The sequence below is a fragment of the Salmo trutta genome, chromosome 1, assembly GCF_901001165.1.
Source record: "Salmo trutta chromosome 1, fSalTru1.1, whole genome shotgun sequence".
Lineage (NCBI taxonomy): Eukaryota > Metazoa > Chordata > Actinopteri > Salmoniformes > Salmonidae > Salmo > Salmo trutta.
In genome coordinates this window covers 58826258-58844008 of record NC_042957.1, presented here as the reverse complement: position 1 = coordinate 58844008, position 17751 = coordinate 58826258, and the positions used below count along the sequence as shown (strand labels likewise).

The 17751-nt window shown below is 41.9% G+C and overlaps 1 protein-coding gene across 3 annotated transcripts; it reads right to left on the bottom strand.

Moving 5' to 3' along the window:
* Positions 1-11655: 11655 nt before the first annotated feature.
* Positions 11656-17733, bottom strand: LOC115202845 (transcription factor 20). Of its 3 annotated transcripts, XM_029766940.1 has the most exons (7): positions 17633-17733; positions 15160-16732; positions 14684-14859; positions 14245-14338; positions 14105-14154; positions 13758-13829; positions 11656-12990 (listed from the first exon to the last, which is right to left on the bottom strand). In XM_029766940.1, the coding sequence occupies exons 2-6, from the start codon at positions 16727-16729 to the stop codon at positions 13788-13790; spliced, it is 1932 nt and encodes a 643-aa protein (XP_029622800.1). In that variant the 5' UTR covers positions 16730-16732; positions 17633-17733; the 3' UTR covers positions 11656-12990; positions 13758-13787. The 3 variants fall into 3 exon arrangements, with proteins under 3 accessions (XP_029622800.1, XP_029622791.1, XP_029622782.1); XM_029766931.1 differs by having other exon boundaries at positions 14684-16732; positions 17358-17733; XM_029766922.1 differs by having other exon boundaries at positions 14684-16732.
* Positions 17734-17751: the final 18 nt, after the last annotated feature.

Here is a 17751-nt window from a genome sequence, read left to right as displayed (position 1 = left end):
GGGATCTCCTCCCAGACCTGGACTAAAGCATCCGCCAACTCCTGGACAGTCTGTGGTGCAACGTGGCGTTGGTGGATGGAGCGAGACATGATGTCCCAGATGTGCTCAATTGGATTCAGGTCTGGGGAATGGGCGGGCCAGTCCATAGCATCAATGCCTTCCTCTTGCAGGAACTGCTGACACACTCCAGCCACATGAGGTCTAGCATTGTCTTGCATTAGGAGGAACCCAGGGCCAACCGCACCAGCATATGGTCTCACAAGGGGTCTGAGGATCTCATCTCGGTACCTAATGGCAGTCAGGCTACCTCTGGCGAGCACATGGAGGGCTGTGCGGCCCCCCAAAGAAATGCCACCCCACACCATGACTGACCCACCGCCAAACCGGTCATGCTGGAGGATGTTGAAGGCAGCAGAACGTTCTCCACGGCGTCTCCAGACTCTGTCACGTCTGTCACATGTGCTCAGTGTGAACCTGCTTTCATCTGTGAAGAGCACAGGGCACCAGTGGCGAATTTGCCAATCTTGGTGTTCTATGGCAAATGCCAAACGTCCTGCACGGTGTTGGGCTGTAAGCACAACCCCCACCTTTGGACGTCGGGCCCTCATACCACCCTCATGGAGTCTGTTTCTGACCGTTTGAGCAGACACATGCACATTTGTGGCTTGCTGGAGGTCATTTTGCAGGGCTCTGGCAGTGCTTCTCCTGCTCCTCCTTGCACAAAGGTGGAGGTAGCGGTCCTGCTGCTGGGTTGTTGCCCTCCTACGGCCTCCTCCACGTCTCCTGATGTACTGGCCTGTCTCCTGGTAGCGCCTCCATGCTCTGGACACTACGCTGACAGACACAGCAAACCTTCTTGCCACAGCTCGCATTGATGTGCCATCCTGGATGAGCTGCACTACCTGAGCCAGTTGTGTGGGTTGTAGACTCCGTCTCATGCTACCACTAGAGTGAAAGCACTGCCAGCATTCAAAAGTGACCAAAACATCAGCCAGGAAGCATAGGAACTGAGAAGTGGTCTGTGGTCCCCACCTGCAGAACCACTCCTTTATTGGGGGTGTCTTGCTAATTGCCTATAATTTCCACCTGTTGTCTATTCCATTTGCACAACAGCATGTGAAATTTATTGTCAATCAGTGTTGCTTCCTAAGTGGACAGTTTGATTTCACAGAAGTGTGATTGACTTGGAGTTACATTGTGTTGTTTAAGTGTTCCCTTTATTTTTTTGAGCAGTGTATAACGTGGCTAGTGATAAATTGATTACATCAGTTTTTCCATTATTAAAGTGGCTGGAGTTGAGTCAGTATGTTGGCAGCAGCCACTCAATGTTAGTGCTGGCTGTTTAACAGTCTGATTGCCTTGAGATAGAAGCTGTTTTTCAGTCTCTCGGTCCCCGCTTTGATGCACCTGTACTGACCTCGCCTTCTGGATGATAGCGTGGTGAACAGGCAGTGGCTCGGGTGGTTGTTGTCCTTGATGATTTTTGGCCTTCCTGGGACATCGTGTGGTGTAGGTGTCCTGGAGGGCAGGTAGTTTGTACCCGGTGATGCGTTGTGCAGACCTCACTACCCTCTGGAGAGCCTTCCGGTTATGGGCGGAGCAGCTGCCGTACCAGGCGGTGATACAGCCCGACAGGATGCCCTCGATTGTACATCTGTAAAAGTTTGTGAGTGTTTTTGGAGACAAGCCGAATATTGTATGTTTAGAAAATTTGTAATATATAATACGAAATGTAATTCGTTATATATCATACGAAATGGGTGATGGACATCCACAAATTATACATACCATACGAAACGTAGCATATCATGCTAAATGGAGTGTCACGGATTTATGTACAGAGTAATACGAAATGCTCTGAGACCAGGCTGGGGAGAAAGGAAGATGAGTAAAAATGATGGTTGGTGCTTGAAGGAGGTGGTTGTTTCACTATAGATTCTGACAAACATTCCTATTGACAATTAACTCTGAGGGAATGACAAAAGACAATCACAACCAGTACTGATTACTGAACAGATGTGTGGGCGTCTTCAGGCATTTATTGATGTATTGTACTGTAGCTATATTCAGACTAAAATATACAACAAGATCGGACAGAGACAACAAACATGTGAAGGACAAAACAAGCTTTTACAAAATAGCAACATAATGTCATGGTAAGTTGTATTGGAGCTCACCAGATCCTATCGTAAAGCAATATGTTCAAGCAACTTCACTGCAAAAATGACTTCTCTGATAAATGGCTCATGGAATAATGGAAGAAATGAAACCATTTTGAATCTGCTGTAATTGCATCAGTAAAAGATAATTGGAGAGTGTAAAGTTGGCTTTCATTGTGACTTTTACCATAGTGCAATGTGAACCAATGGTACTATGGTGTGTTTGTATTGTATACCCTTATGTTCTGTGGGTATAAGAGCTTTCTTTATGTAATGTAGTTTTTGTTAATATTATTTATTTGAGTCCTTGATTTCTGAACATATATTTTTGCTATTTATTTTATAAAGTAGCATTAGAGATTTGACTTTTTTGATACTTTACGTTTGCCAATGTTTTACTGCTAGTGCAATTTAAGCAGCCATTTTGAAAAGGGAAACTGCATTTGACCTTCCCCCATAGCAATGTCATATAATCCCATGGAACTGCTTTTCATCTCATGTGAATGGATTAAGTTGATGTTGGCCATTACCTCTATAGCAGTAGGTATAGTGCATTATTATGTCAGTCAGAGTGTTTAGTTCACCTCCTCTTGTCTGCGTGCTATGCCTGCTAGGCCTGGTACACCATGACAGTAATGCAGTAATGGATAAGAACACCGATGCTGACTTTATGTGATAGCCTGCAGTATACATAACCATTAGAAGCTTAACGCTACTATGGTTTTACTTTAGTTTATTGACTGTTGTGTCATGGTGACATGAGGACGAAATGTCCATGTTTTATGTAAAGCATAAAGTGGTTTCATTTTGTTTTCTCAGGTATACTCTTTATAATGTATTATACCATATGGGTAAAAAAAACTGTTAAAAGACTATGATAGTATATGGCCAATACACACCATATACATCCTCTTTTGGGGATCATTTAAAACCTCCAGCTGAACCTAAATGTTCTGTGGGCATGTCGTACCATAACTCATTTGTTATCTTTTAGCTTTTAACTGTAGTTAAAGGGCAGAATCCTAAAAATGAATTTCCTTGACTGGTCTTTTATTTTATACATTAGTTTGGCAAATGTGTACATGCAGATGTCAGATGAAAGCATCAAAGGATGAATGGATGAGCATTTTTTTAATTGCATGGTTAATAAAGAAAACATTTGTGAAATCAGCTCGTACAGTAATTGTGCCAGTGAAAAATATGTGCAAAAAAATTGTTGTATAGTGAACTTTTGCTGTAGCACAAATTTGCATAATTTGATATTGTTCTCAAAACAAAATCTAGGGCTGAAATAGCAAAAAAGAATTGTTCCATTGTATTTGACGTGCTATATTTGTATAGGCTTCCATCACAAGATCACAGACGATGTAGTTGGACTATGGGGATACTACCTACATGTCCTCAAGCACGTTTGGGATGTGACTTGAATTATTTGTTTTATTTTGTGTGACTTACCTTTAAAAGGGAAACATTTCAAAATCTGGAAAACAGGATGGGATACTGGATATAATGTCCACCATGTAAATCTGAAATACATGAGGCATTTGGGAGAAATGCACAACAGTTCATTTTGGAATAGACTCTACTCTCTCTGTGTGTTGTGTTTTTCAGAAATGTTTGCATGAATCAATATTGCTCTGGAGAAACGCTGTTGAAATAAATCTGTGAAAAGTTGCAGTATTTATTTTTCTGCCACTCGAAAAAATAGTTATTGTATGTAAACAGAGGCAAACACACTGGGCCCTATTTCCCCCTCTGCCACACCCACCACCCCATCAGAAACACACTAGACTGATCAGGAGAAAAATTAATTCAGCACTTTTTTGTCTTTAAATAAACATCAATGCATTTTGAAAGCAGCAGTCCAGTTCTGTTGCCTCTCAGCTGCTGATATATTCCCATGAGTAGATATTTCATAAATCTGTTATTTATGTGTTTTGTTATTAGTAATGTTATGGGATTTCCTTGTCTTTCTGTGCCCTGTAATTTTACCACGCTGCCGTGTTGTGGAGTTTGTCTGTAGAACATGCGCTGCTAGAACTCGTCTCTTATTCAGTCCATCCAATAGAACGCTGTCTTCCCTAAACTTTCCTCTCCTTTCATTCAAAATGAAATAAAGCAATCTGAAATGAAGCTTGAATCTGTTGTGTGGTTTTGAAGTTTGCGGTGCCCGAGAGGCTGCAGCATGGCTGGCTGGTGGCAACAGAAAGGAGATGTGCTACTAGACTAGATCACGGTGGAAATGACCCCTCTGTATTTTGTTGAAAGTATAATTAATCTGGATGAATCATGGTTCTGGTGTTTATTTAAAAGGCATTTTAGAGCGCTCACTCAATGATGCCCCACTCAATTCTGAAACCACTGATGCATTGTTTCTGCTCAGTTGTGATGTACAGTAAAGTGATTCCATCCAAAACAGGGCTGGTCTGTATTATACAATCCCAGATGGGTTTTTGGCAAATGTGACCCAGGATTTCTAGTTAAACCACGTTAAATCCTCACTACTAATCAATAACTACTTGCAAAAGGTTTATGTAGTCTAATAATGTAGAGTGTAGTTCGAAGACTACTGGCCACAAAATGTTGCTAGCTCATTTGAAAAATATATATTTATATTCTCTCACGTCACCCCGCTCCTCCGCTCTCTCCACTGGCTTCCAGTTGAAGCTCGCATCCGCTACAAGACCATGGTGCTTGCCTACGGAGCTGTGAGGGGAACGGCACCTCCGTACCTTCAGGCTCTGATCAGGCCCTACACCCAAACAAGGCCACTGCGTTCATCCACCTCTGGCCTGCTGGCCCCCCTACCTCTGAGGAAGCACAGTTCCCGCTCAGCCCAGTCAAAACTGTTCGCTGCTCTGGCACCCCAATGGTGGAACAAGCTCCCTCACGACGCCAGGACAGCGGAGTCAATCACCACCTTCCGGAGACACCTGAAACCCCACCTCTTTAAGGAATACCTGGGATAGGATAAAGTAATCCTTCTAACCCCCCCCCCCCCTTAAAAGATTTAGATGCACTATTGTAAAGTGGTTGTTCCACTGGATATCATAAGGGGAATGCACCAATTTGTAAGTCGCTCTGGATAAGAGCGTCTGCTAAATGACTTAAATGTAAATGTAAATGTATATTTGATTTTTTTCTCCCCAATTTCTATCTTGTCTCATTGTTGCAACTCCCCAACGGGCTTGGGAGGCGAAGATCGAGTCATGCGTCCTCCGAAACAAGACCCACCAAACTGTGCTTCTAACACCCGCCCACTTAACCCGGAAGTCAGCTACACCAATGTGCCTGAGGAAACACTGTTCACCTGACAACTGAGGTCAGCCTGCAGGAGTACGGCCCACCATAAGGAGTCACTAGAGCGTGATGAGCCAAGTGAAGCCCCCCCAGCCAAACCCTTCCCTAGCCCAATTGTGCACCGCCCTATGGGACTCCCGATCACGGCCGGTTGTGATACAGCCCGGGATCAAACCTGGGTCTGTAGTGACGCCTCTAGCACTGTGATGCAGTGCCTTAGACCGCTGCGCCACTCAGGAGGCCTGAAAAATATTTGATATTCTTTCTGGGGCCGACACTGTGTATCACAATGATGGAACTTGTGGAGATAATGAGAGGGGGTGAGTGAATAGGGTGAGCATCAGTGCTTGAGACAGCCAGTACCAGGGCAGGCCTGTGGATCTGCTTGGATGCAGCACAGCAGGGAAACCAACAGTTCACCCTGGCCAAGGCAGTGCTGCTGCTGCTGGAGTGGAAATCATCAGGGCTGCATGTTCAGCATAGCAATTACTATTGAGCACTGCACTGCACACCTCACTGCCTCTCCACTCCACTGTCATGTTTACTGTCTCTACTGTAGCTGTGGCTAGCAGGGGGAGAGCGGCTGGGAGGATAATGGTTTGATACATCCTTAAATACTATCTGAATGTTACTTCTAATGAAAAAAATACAATGATGTTCAGTCTCTTTAGCTAATCATGCACACAGAGTGTAAGACCACTGTCACGACTTCCTCTCCTTGTTCGGGCGGTGTTCGGCGGTCGACGTCACCGGCTTTCTAGCCATCGCCACTCCATTTTTCATTTATCCATTTGTTTTGTCTTGTTCCCTGCACACCTGGTTTTCATTCCCCAATCACACTACATGTATTTATTCCTCTGTTCCCCCTCATGTCTTTGTGTGTAATTGTTTGTGTTACGTGTCAATTTTGACGCGCTAGACTGGTGTTCGTTTGTTCCGTGTTTTATTCACGAGATATGTTTATTTGTTTGAACATAATTATTGTGACTGTTTGCGTGTTGCACTTTTGCCTATGGGCTGGAGGTTTTGACGCAGTGGTGTCCGTCTGTTGGTTTCTCCTGCCTAAATAAAGTGTGCGCCTGTTCACAACTCTCTGCTCTCCTGCACCTGACTCTGCTCCCAGTACACACACCACTGACAACCACAGAGATGAGCTGTACAGATGTAGGATCTTAATTCAATCACCCTGTTGCAGGAAAACTTGTAGTGTTTTCAAGGTTTAAAAAGGCTTCTGAAGTTTATAATTTCCATTTAGAAATTTCAGACTTGATTTTGTGTATCAACACCAACAAAAATGTCCATTAGTTATAATCCACATAATAATTCCCATTTCCTGTTGCTGCAGGATTGTTTTCCTGCTGTAGCAAACTGGCTCAAATGAAGATTTTACATCTTTAGGTGTGAATAAAAAGAGTGTGATACTGTATCCAACTCTGAGGGATATTAAACTAGCTTGTGTGGACAAGCCTTTATAAGAGCCTTGAGCAAGTGTGTAAGAGCGTGTGAACTCATTGCCAAGTAGAGAGAGGAATGGTTTACAGGTCTAGTGAAACTGTACATTTAATCTCCAAGTCCTGGAGGTTGGAAAACCTTGAGGGTTAAACATGCAGGAGGCTTTTCACATCCACAAGAGTATATTGTTGGGAGCAAGTTCTCTACATATAGACATCTCAAATCAAATCTAAAATCAAATCACAGTTTTGTAGATGTTATTGCAGATGCAGCAAAATACTTATGATTCTAGCTCCAACAGTGCAGCAATATCTGCCAATACCAATAGACACATAATCCAAAAATGAACAAAAAGAAAAAAGAGGGAGAACAAGAAATTAAGACATATCACACAGAAAAATGTCTGGCAAAAAATAGATAACTGGTGTGAAATGGACTCAAATTCTAAAAAATTATCTGACTCAAGCAATAAAAAAGAATCTGACTCAGATTATGAAAAATAGTCTGACTCAAATTCTAAAAGATAATCAGACATACATTTTTTTAAATAATCTCTATTAGGAAATTCTCCATACCAACATGAACAACTATTTTTCAAAGAGTAGATTGAGTCATGGTTACACGACAATAAAATATTAATGTGAAGGTGATTCCACAACTTCTTTCACTGAGGATACTACTGAGCCAAATAATGAAATATTCAACACTATGGCAGCAATAAGCATGCATGTTTCTATTACATGACATCTTCAAGGACATACAGTACAAGGACATTGAACCCAGGGGAGAGAAGAAGCCATCCCTCATGGTCCAACATTTATCACACTGTGTCCAACACCGTTAACCTGATGCACTCCTTAATTCTCCAGGTTATTTTTGGGTTTCAACAACACAAGCCAATCTGTAATAGTGTGGTGAAATATTGATTCTCGATTGCGTGCTGCCAAAATGACTGGCGCCGCTGACAAAGTACAGAGCTGTAACCTATGTCACGGTGATATACTCTGGGGGCACTTACATGATTTGCAAAGATGGTGTTTGATCTATTATGCCTGGATTGATGCTGTCTGGTTGGTGGTGCATGTGTGCCTCAAATGTGTGACATCTGATTATGTAACAGAGAATTTGTGAGGGCAGATATTTTGGCAGAGATAAGAGTTATAATGATGTTATTTTGTGCTTTCACGTTTTGTGCATTAGGCATAGGCCTGGGTGGACCCCCCCCCACCCACCCCCCCACCCACCCTGGGAAAAATTATTTTCGTTGTCTTTGTCGTTATGAATCCACTGCCCTTCCTTAAATTCTCATCTATGCTTCAGAATCAAATAGTTGCTCGTCTTGATTGTTGACCAATGACCAATCATCGCATATCCAGATAAGTGACCAGAAAAAAATGGTTTCATTTTGCCAGGCTAACCGCACTTTAATCTTCAAGCAAATTCACCCTGAAACACATTTTCACTTTCATAATTTTCTATACATGCACACACTTTCATGTCATCCCATAGTAGGCGTACATTTATCATCCATATGAAATACAGTTTGCCAGAACAATAGGCTACCTGACGATTTGATTTATAATTTTCATATTTCTGACCAAGTTTGGGTGGCTACTGTCTAAAGATAAGCAGCTGCAAAATGCCTTCAATATTATGGGATGAAGATGTAACATATTTTGGCAAATTTATTACAATATTTGTGAGGAAGAACAGGGCAACTCTGCTGCCAATGAGCACTCCGCAGGCAGGATGTACTCAAAAATGATGGCGCTGTGCGAATTTATTACGATATTTGTGAGGAAGAACAGGGGTACCCTGCTGCTAACGAGCACTCTGCAGGCAGGATGCACTCCAAAATGATGGCGCCGTGTAGACAGCATGCTTTCCATCTGATCCTGCAACCTCCACTTATAGTATGCTACAAGCAGGCCGTATGATTGCTCTTGTCTCCAGAGAAGTGACATGATATACCCCAAGTTGATATTGGCTGCTAACATTAATTTCAGCTATAAATGCAGGTATAAAACGCAGTTCTGTAGTCTATATTGCGTTTTTAAAATGCCTCACTGTTTATGGCTGTAGTGACAGGCTACATTTGTGCAGCGACTGTGCCCGCATGTTCGTTTGTACACATGTGCATGTGCTTGCATTGGGGTCACAGGTGTTGTACCAGTCCTTAATCGGGGTCATGGGTCAAAAAGTTTGAAAACCACTGGGATACATGATAGTGACAACAAATGGAGTTGTGTTGGATATAGCCTAGTAATGGTAGGCTACATTATTTCTTATCTTCTATGATGACTGGAATTGTGTTGGTCATTGTTAATAAGTGCAGCATTTATTCCAGTTCAAAATAGTTTAGCAAAATACTTTACTCATCAGATTGTGCTGCTTTCCTCTGTTCTTGTAATAATTGATGCGGGACATTTTTGGGGGGAGAGCCCTTTTTTTTCACTGGCCCCAAATGGTCTGTGCATGGCCCTGTTGTGCATCCTTTATTTTGTGACCCTGGATGAGGAGATTCTGAGTGACCTGCAATGGCATTGTGCTGCTGTGCTGAGCTGCTGAGATAGTGGGAGGGATTGTGATCGAATAAGCCTGTCAGAGTCCTGGGAGCTGAGATAACACTGCGCCCAGAGCTAAGGCTGCTGCATGCACAGAGAGAGAGAGAAAGAGTGAGAGAACGAGACGGAGGGAGCAGGAGAGAAAGATTGGGAGAGAGATGGAGAAAGAGAACGAGTGAGAGAGAGAAGTGTGGGCCTTAGGCATAAACATTATAATGAGACAACTTAGCGTGACAGAGCTCTCCCTGTCTCTCTTAACTTAATCTCTAAGATAAACAAGAGCGATTATTTATCTTAGATACAGCTAAAACGCTTGTCCTAACAAACCACTTGATACATAGTTAAATGATAGCTCTCATAGGTCACTCCATTCACTGAAATGGCCCAAAGTTAAACAAGTTTAGCAATTATGAGGCTGGCATTTTGCCGTGTTTGCAACTTACACCTACGTTAAATACATTTTTCTTATACCGTCAACATTTGACAAGGCTCTTATCGTGGAACTGCTCTAGTTACAGCATTATCTGATGAGTTCTACTGTGTTTACAACCTACGCCTGCGTTATATTAATATTTTTTATACCAGGTCAACATTTGAAAAGGCTTTTATCATGGAACTGCCCTAGTTACAGCATTATCTGACGTGTTTTGCTGTGTTTACAACTTACACCTACGTTATATGAATATCTCTTATACCCGGTCACAGCATTAACTGATGTGTCAACTTGTTGGATCCCACACATTGGTGATAGAGGACAGGGTTGGGGAAATACTTACAGTAGGGTACTGTAGGAAAAATGTGAAATGTCATGGTATTTATGCAAGAAGCAATATTTCCACTGTCATAATGGCTGAAATACAACCCACATTATGTTGGATGATGCAAGTGTTTCATAATTGTCCAATGAGGCATAATACATGTTTGGTTTTTTCCACCAAACTCTTCAGCATCTGTCATTTCAGACAGACAGCCAGCATCATCAGTCACCTACAGGTGTAGGATCTTCATTTGATCTATATTGTCACAGGAAAATAATTAAGCCAAAAGTAGGCTACATGAAAAGTGCTACTGTTAATACCTTTGGAAAAGTATTCAAACCGCTTGACTTTTTTCACATTTTGTTGTTACAGCTTTATTCTAAAATGTATACAATAGTTTTTACCCCTCATCAATCTACACACAATACTCCATAATGACGAAGCAAAAACATGTTTTTTGAAAATGTTAAAGTAAAAAGACTGAAATATCAAATTTACAAAAGTATCAGACCCTTTACTCAGTACTTTGTTGAAGAACCTTTGCCAGCGATCACAGCAATGAGTCTTCTTGGGTATGATGCTACAAGCTTTCTGAAGACACTGTATAACCATGTGTTAGTGTGGGTTTTCAGTGAATTTATGTAAATCACAAAGTTCATCGGTACTTCCTGCAGTGCAGGAGCATTCTCAGCAACAAAAGTGCTAAAATTAAGATCCTAAGAGATGAAACTGTTAGCATATGGAGCTGCCATTCCAAATGGCTGTCCATGTGTAAACCCTTGTAATGAAAGGCAGCTAAATATAGTCTCATCTTCCATGGGGAGGAAACACAACAGCTGTTTGAATATTCTCTTTGAAATTGGCTGCTTAAAATGCAGAGATTTGCTCAGTTAAACCCTCTGCATGGAGACAAAGCCACAGGTCTCTCACACAGGAATGGGATGCCAGTCTATTTTAGCAGGTGGGAACACGGTTATATTCTGGGGTTCAACAAGGTGAGATATGCTCTTTGAGCACCACCCACCAGGTCAGGATGACACCCAGTTAAAAGTGAGGCAGACACGTTCAGTAAAACATTGAGCGCAGATTATTCCTGATAACAAAGGTAGAGGAATAGAAGAATAGATCACAGAAGGCGTCTGAACAGTTTGCAGAATAATTATTCATACAAGGAGAGGGTGAATGGTTCAACATGACTGTAGCAGTCTAGAATAGGGCAGTTATCTACAATTACTGTACTTACATAGAGAACATAAACAGCACGGATACATCCAGACTTCCCTTTGTTGTGTGCTACACAAGTTCAACATATGTTCAAGCATTTTTATACAGAATATCTTAACCTAACCTGTCCCACTGAATCACGGCTACATCTAATAAAAGAGATTCATTATGATGAAAAGGATCACATCTTAAAACAGGTGACGTACACAAGAATGTCAGCTTTTATTCAAACAGGTGACAAAAAGGCAACAGTTGCAAGCTGTTACAGACAATTAATTCCATGTGTTAGCCATCTCTTCCTCACACATATGTAAGACTGGAACACCCATACATTTCCTTAATGGACTGCATTAACAGAACCCAGTATAAAATCATAATCTCTAGAGCCAATGATATCAGGTCAAATTTAAAATCACTTCACACTGGGCAGACGTCAATGCAACGTCTATTCCACCGTGGTTCAACGTCATTTTATTAAAATGACGTGGAAACAACGTTGATTCAACCAGTGTGTGCCCAGTGGGTTGAATGTACCAACCTTTGCAAACTTTGTGCAAAACAGACATTGTACCTTTTCCTCATTGAGCAGGACTACCACCATGTCAGCTGAACATTACATAAATATGCACGACATGATTAAATCATAAATAGAAAATAAATATGTCTTCATGACTGCATTTAGATAGGCAGCCCGATTGTGATATTTTTTTCACTAAAATGGTCTTTTGACCAATCAGATCTGAAAAAGGTCTGATGTGAAAAGATCTGAAGTGATTGGTCAAAAGACCAATTAATGGAAAGAATATCCGAATTGGGCTGCCTGTGTAAGCGCAGCCATAGAAGCCTTTCTGGAGATCCATCACTTCCTCTGTTGACATTTAGATCCGAATGATTACCAAAGCATACCACCAGGATAATCTGAGATGCAAAAATCCTTATAGTAACATACAGAAATCTGAATTTCAAAGTAGCAATCTTGCAAAACAAGTCATATTATCAGGGGAGTGACTGGTTGGCCTTTCAATCACTGTTAATTAGGATGAATACTGAACGGAACTATTGTTCTCTCAGGGTTCCTATTAAATAAAGGTTCCTATCAAATAAGGAAACAATAGCAAGTCTGTCACACATTGTGAACACAAAAACATGTCAATCATACTTTCAGTATTAAAAGGTAAAAAGACCAAACATAGATATAAAACTTCAACAAAATAAAACAGAGGACCAACAGTGATATTTTGGTCTTTCAACAAAGCAAATAGCACAACAAACCTGGCAACACAACTCTCAAGCTTCTACAGTGGAGATGGGCCAAAAAGACCACGGCCATCTGCAGGCAGACACAAAATAAGAGCATTTGGCTTCATTGGAACAATCAATTCAGAATCATTAATAATACTAAAGTAACATGGACTCAATGTAAACATTCAAGAGATAAAAGAAAACATGAATAGAATGTTGCAGTTCTTCCACAGCCTCTTCTCTGGGTTGAAGGAGAGTATCTATCCGATGGCTGCTGCCAATGAGGTTTAGCTGTCAGGGAAACACAAGGGAACAGTGACACACTGTTATAGAATTGGACAAAAATAATCAGTTACTCAAGTTTACAGTACAGCTATATAGTAGCTAGGGTCACACACTGAAATCGACATGGGTGTGAAAGTACATATTTTCTGCACCACATTCACTCATTTATCTCTTGCCCGAGATAAAAACATCTTTTTTTTTTTTACAACTGCAGAGCAAATCGAAATCAGTTTCAACATGGTATGTTATGAATGTTAACCCAGAAGCCCTTGCAGCAGATTGAGGATATTCTTTTAGCACAGTTGGCAAATCAGTCTCATTGCTTTTTCACACCTTGTTCTGCCAGGGTCCCACCTGGACCCCTGCCACAACCCACAAGTGGGTCCCGACCCAGTTTGGGAACTACTGCTCCAGAGGATCGTTAGCACAAACTTGTTTGAGTTTGATGTCACTTTCAACAATAGTGAAATCTTACCCCAAGTCCTGTTTTAAACATACTGTGGGTAAAGATGCTCAACTTATTTGTGGAGAAAACAATCAAATCAACACAGTCTTAGGGAAGCGTAGCTGTTCCAAACACTAAAACAAGCTCTAACACGATGCACAATCACAGATCTCTCACAGTCTGACTGATGAGCATCAATGACTAAATACCGTCCTATTTACAAATAAACCCGGAGCCCTTCCAAACACACATCTATAGTTAGTACACTTTAAACCGTCTGGTCTCACATGATGAATGTAACATGTCAAGGGCATAAAAAATCACATACCTTCCATGGTGTCCAATTCCTTCTCTCCTGTCATCTGTTGTCTGGCATGTTCACACCTCTGAATGATTTATTCTGGAAAGGACAAAAGTGCAATATTTCAGAAACACTGCACTAATAGCCTAGATCGCCAATCAAAAAGTAATGATCTTTAGGCAACCCTATATTTTAAGGGTCCATAATAAACCATTTATAAGGCATTTACAAACCGTTTGCTCACCATTTATTAATCATTACTCTTACATTTGTAAATGTTAGTAAGATAGCTATTCACAAATATATATTTCCTTAAACATCCTGTGTTTTGTTATTTTACCAGGTACTGCTGGAATGACAATTGCTACATCTACCTTGTGCTTTGGACATCTCATGGAGAAGTTTTCCTCGTTAAGCACACAGCCTGCGAAGAGACAGAAAATAAAGCATTTAGTCAACACAATGTTTCTTCATTGACATAATTGTACATAGGCAGAGCAGGACAGCTTCCCACCTGACTGAGCTGCACAGCTGTAGTGGTACTTATTGGGGCACCCTTTCTGGAAGCAGCCCATGGTTGCACCTGCTGCGTGGCATGTTGAACACACCTGGAGAAGAAAGGAAATGTAAAAAAGCATATTTGCATAAAGCTGTATTTGAGAGGCCAAGGACACAGTGAAGGAGTAAGGTATTGTGTGTTACCTAGTCACAAGCATAATGGTCCTCTGTCTATCTGAGCTGCTTCAGTTTGACCTTGTTTACATATTTTGATAAAGTGAGGCAGACCGAAGCTACATTTCAGGAATGTTAGGAAGACACCAATGCATTTTGATTTAGCATACACAGCAATATGATCATATTTTCAGTTATGTTCTCATCTATGTTGCACTCGAGATACGCAAGCACAAATGCACATTATCTCAAACAAAGAGGTATCGTTGAATTTGACTCACTGTTTCTTGGGCGAACCTAACAGCCTCCTCCAAGCCGTAGAGCTTTCCTTTAACTAAGAAAACACCTGTGGACCATATGCCACAGTCCTCGTGGATCCAGCATTCATTGGTGTTGTGGGGCACCACAGGCAGACTGTGGTCGTCCATCACGCAGCCATTTGTTCTGAGCTTTTTGGCTGAAGGCAAAGTAGAGCTTTCACAATCACTGACTGTGATGCAGCAGTCATCAACTACAGCCTCTACTCTAGGCACATTGCTCAGTTCATATAACCCATTCTCCCCTACCTGGCCACATAGGCCTATCTTACAATCTACAGACAGTTCACTGTCCTTGTATTCTTCCCTCTGGGCCTGCTGTTTGCCTTGTTCCTCCAAAGCAGGTCCAGTTGGATAGTAAGGTCCGTGTAGGTCCCCTAGGCCCACAGCATTAGCAGACCCACCACACAGGCAGCACACCATTAGGGGCTGACACTTACTCTTTGAGTTGAGGCGACCCAGACGATAACAAGACGTCTTAGGAACGACACCAGACAAAGATCCAGACCCAGTTGGTTGTTGTTGCTGTCCTTTGTTACGCCTCATATCCTTCTCCTCCTGCTGATCGTTGATCACTGTACAAGCAGAGTACTCCCTCTGCTCCATGTGCACAAAAGGGCAAAAGTCCTCTGATTTACTGGCCCTTTTGTCCTGTTTGTAGCTTGCATATTTCAGCTTGATTTCTGCCTCTTCATGGGAGAACATGGAGGATGAGCCGGCTTGTTTGTGTTTCTCCCTCTGTTTTGTTTTACTTGCTGCTGCTTTTCTACTACTTGCGGCCTGCTTTGCTGGGCTTCTCTGGTGGGTTTTCTGCTTGGTTCCTGACCTTTTGCTCCTGGGTGAAGAGGGCTTTGTCCACTCCTGTTGGATGTCATCCACATGTGTGGCCTTGGGTCTTGACTCTGTAGCAGGTGATGATCCTCTCTGTGGCCTTCTAGAGGAACGTAGGCTCTCAGAGGGGTCCTGTCGAACTGTCCGACGGTCCACATCAAAGTCATCAGATTCTACTACACACCTGTACAGGTAGACAGTTGGCTGTAACCAAGACTCATCCTCTGAACTAGATGACTTCTCTTTTGAGTCCATTGTGTCGCCAGAATGTTCCTTGGGTAATATTCTACTTGAGTTTTTGGTATGTATTTTTGAATGATGGCGAGTGACATTGTTGGTGAGTTTCTGAGCGCTGACCCCAGGCTGTATTGTTCTAGGATGTGGAGAAAGGCTTTTTTTTACAACATTACTAGCTTCCCCTGTCAGCCGTTTCTCATTTTGAACATCAACAGGTAAACTGTGAATCTTTTTATTTTCATTGGTGATGGGAACTTCAATGACATCACTATCATCACTTGAGATATCCACAGGAGACCTGCCATATTTCCCATACACAGCAGCTAATTCCGACAGGTTAAGAACAGGTTTTGCATTCACCGACATCTCCTCTGTGCTTTCAGATGAATCTTCTGAATATGTATTGTCAGGACTGGGGGAACTCAGTGTCTGGGGCAGTAGAAAACAACCTTTAGCTTCACCCAAAGAGACAGCGCCAGGGGACGGAGAATCTACTAAGGGACTAACAGATCCCCTGTCTAAATAGTCCTGAGGTGAGGGTGCTTCCTTAGAACTGGAAACAAGCAAAATGACATCAGAGTCACTCTGACTCTCGTCTCCATCAATACTTTCAGAAATGGGGCTCTCTGCATTTAGGCTCTCTGTAGGGTGTGGCTCGTACAACCCTGAGTCCCGTAAGCTTCTGTCCATACCATTATGTAAAAGGGGGGAGCGAACACAAGTCCTAGTCCCATAGGAAAGTCTGACACCTGTGTCTGTTAGTGTTTTCTCAGAGAGGAGCTGCATGCAGGGCATGGACACATGGTCATCAGTGATGCTGTGCCAGCTGGGCTTCTTCATCAGGTCCAGAACCTCTGTGGTCCTGGGATTCAGATGACTCTTCCCACATCTCTTTGAGAGATCCAAAGCCATAGGATGAGGGTCTTGAGACGACAGCTCCATAACCTTAAGACAAATAGTCACAAAGACGGTTAAGCCCATAGGTTATTCAGTGGGCAAACTTCAAACCTAGCCTATATAGGCCGAATTTCAAAAGCAGCATTTCTACATAATAGCTACAGATGTAGGATTTTAATTTGTGGCAGTTTGCTACAGCAGGAACATAATCATGAAGCAACAGGAAATGTGAATTATTAGCTATGTGGATTCTAATTAATGGTCATGTTTTGTAGGGATTGATACATTTTTTATTAGGGCAAATCATGTCCGACATTTTAAAGCTAAATTACAAATTTTAGAAGCCTTTTAAAACCTTGAAAACACGATTAAGTTTGTATTTCCTGCCGTGCAGGAAAATTCTCATCAACAAAAGAGTGATCAAATTAAGATCCTACATATGTACTATTAATGCATCACTATAACAATAATTTATCGTTAAACCAAGCATTAATATTATTATTGATGATTATTAATTTGCAACTCGTGTCAGCAAATTCAGTTTACAAAATGTAAAGTCGCATTGCGTGATACCATTTCGAGATAGAATCAATTTCTGAAATATTATCTCTTTCTAACGTCGTTACTAGAGAAAAATGGGAGCTGCCCGTTCAACGTAGTACCGGTTACCTACCCTTCGTCGTTCCTTGCTGCAGGTGAGTGCACTGATGATGGTAGCCGGCTAGTGGCTAGCTAGCTACTTGCATCCAGGCCTTTGTAAACAGTGTGTAAACAAAGCCGCAATATAACCACAGCTAACGTTAGCCAGCGACTGTGTTGACCCGACTTTAGCTAGCTAGCTGGCGTTAGCTCGCTATTCATCCATAATAACATGCGTTATAACAAACATGTTGCCGAGGACCCCTTATATTGGAAAATAGTTGTAAATCAACTAACTATTTGACCTACCTTATTGAAATTAATAAAGTAAGCTGAAAGGGTGCTTCCTTTCCAAAAAGGGCATCTCGTAGTTTACTTGCATTGGTGAAGAACTCAGCTGGCAGCTGGTGGTAAACTGGCAATGCATT

Excerpts from the sequence above, each read along its gene's own strand:
- LOC115202845 (XM_029766931.1), bottom strand. The coding sequence starts at position 16,729 with ATGGAGCTGTCGTCTCAAGACCCTCATCCTATGGCTTTGGATCTCTCA. Across the intron at positions 14,155-14,244 it reads CAGCTGTGCAGCTCAGTCAG|GCTGTGTGCTTAACGAGGAA; the intron begins GTGGGAAGCTGT and ends GTCTCTTCGCAG. Across the intron at positions 13,830-14,104 it reads TGAGATGTCCAAAGCACAAG|AATAAATCATTCAGAGGTGT; the intron begins GTAGATGTAGCA and ends TGTCCTTTCCAG.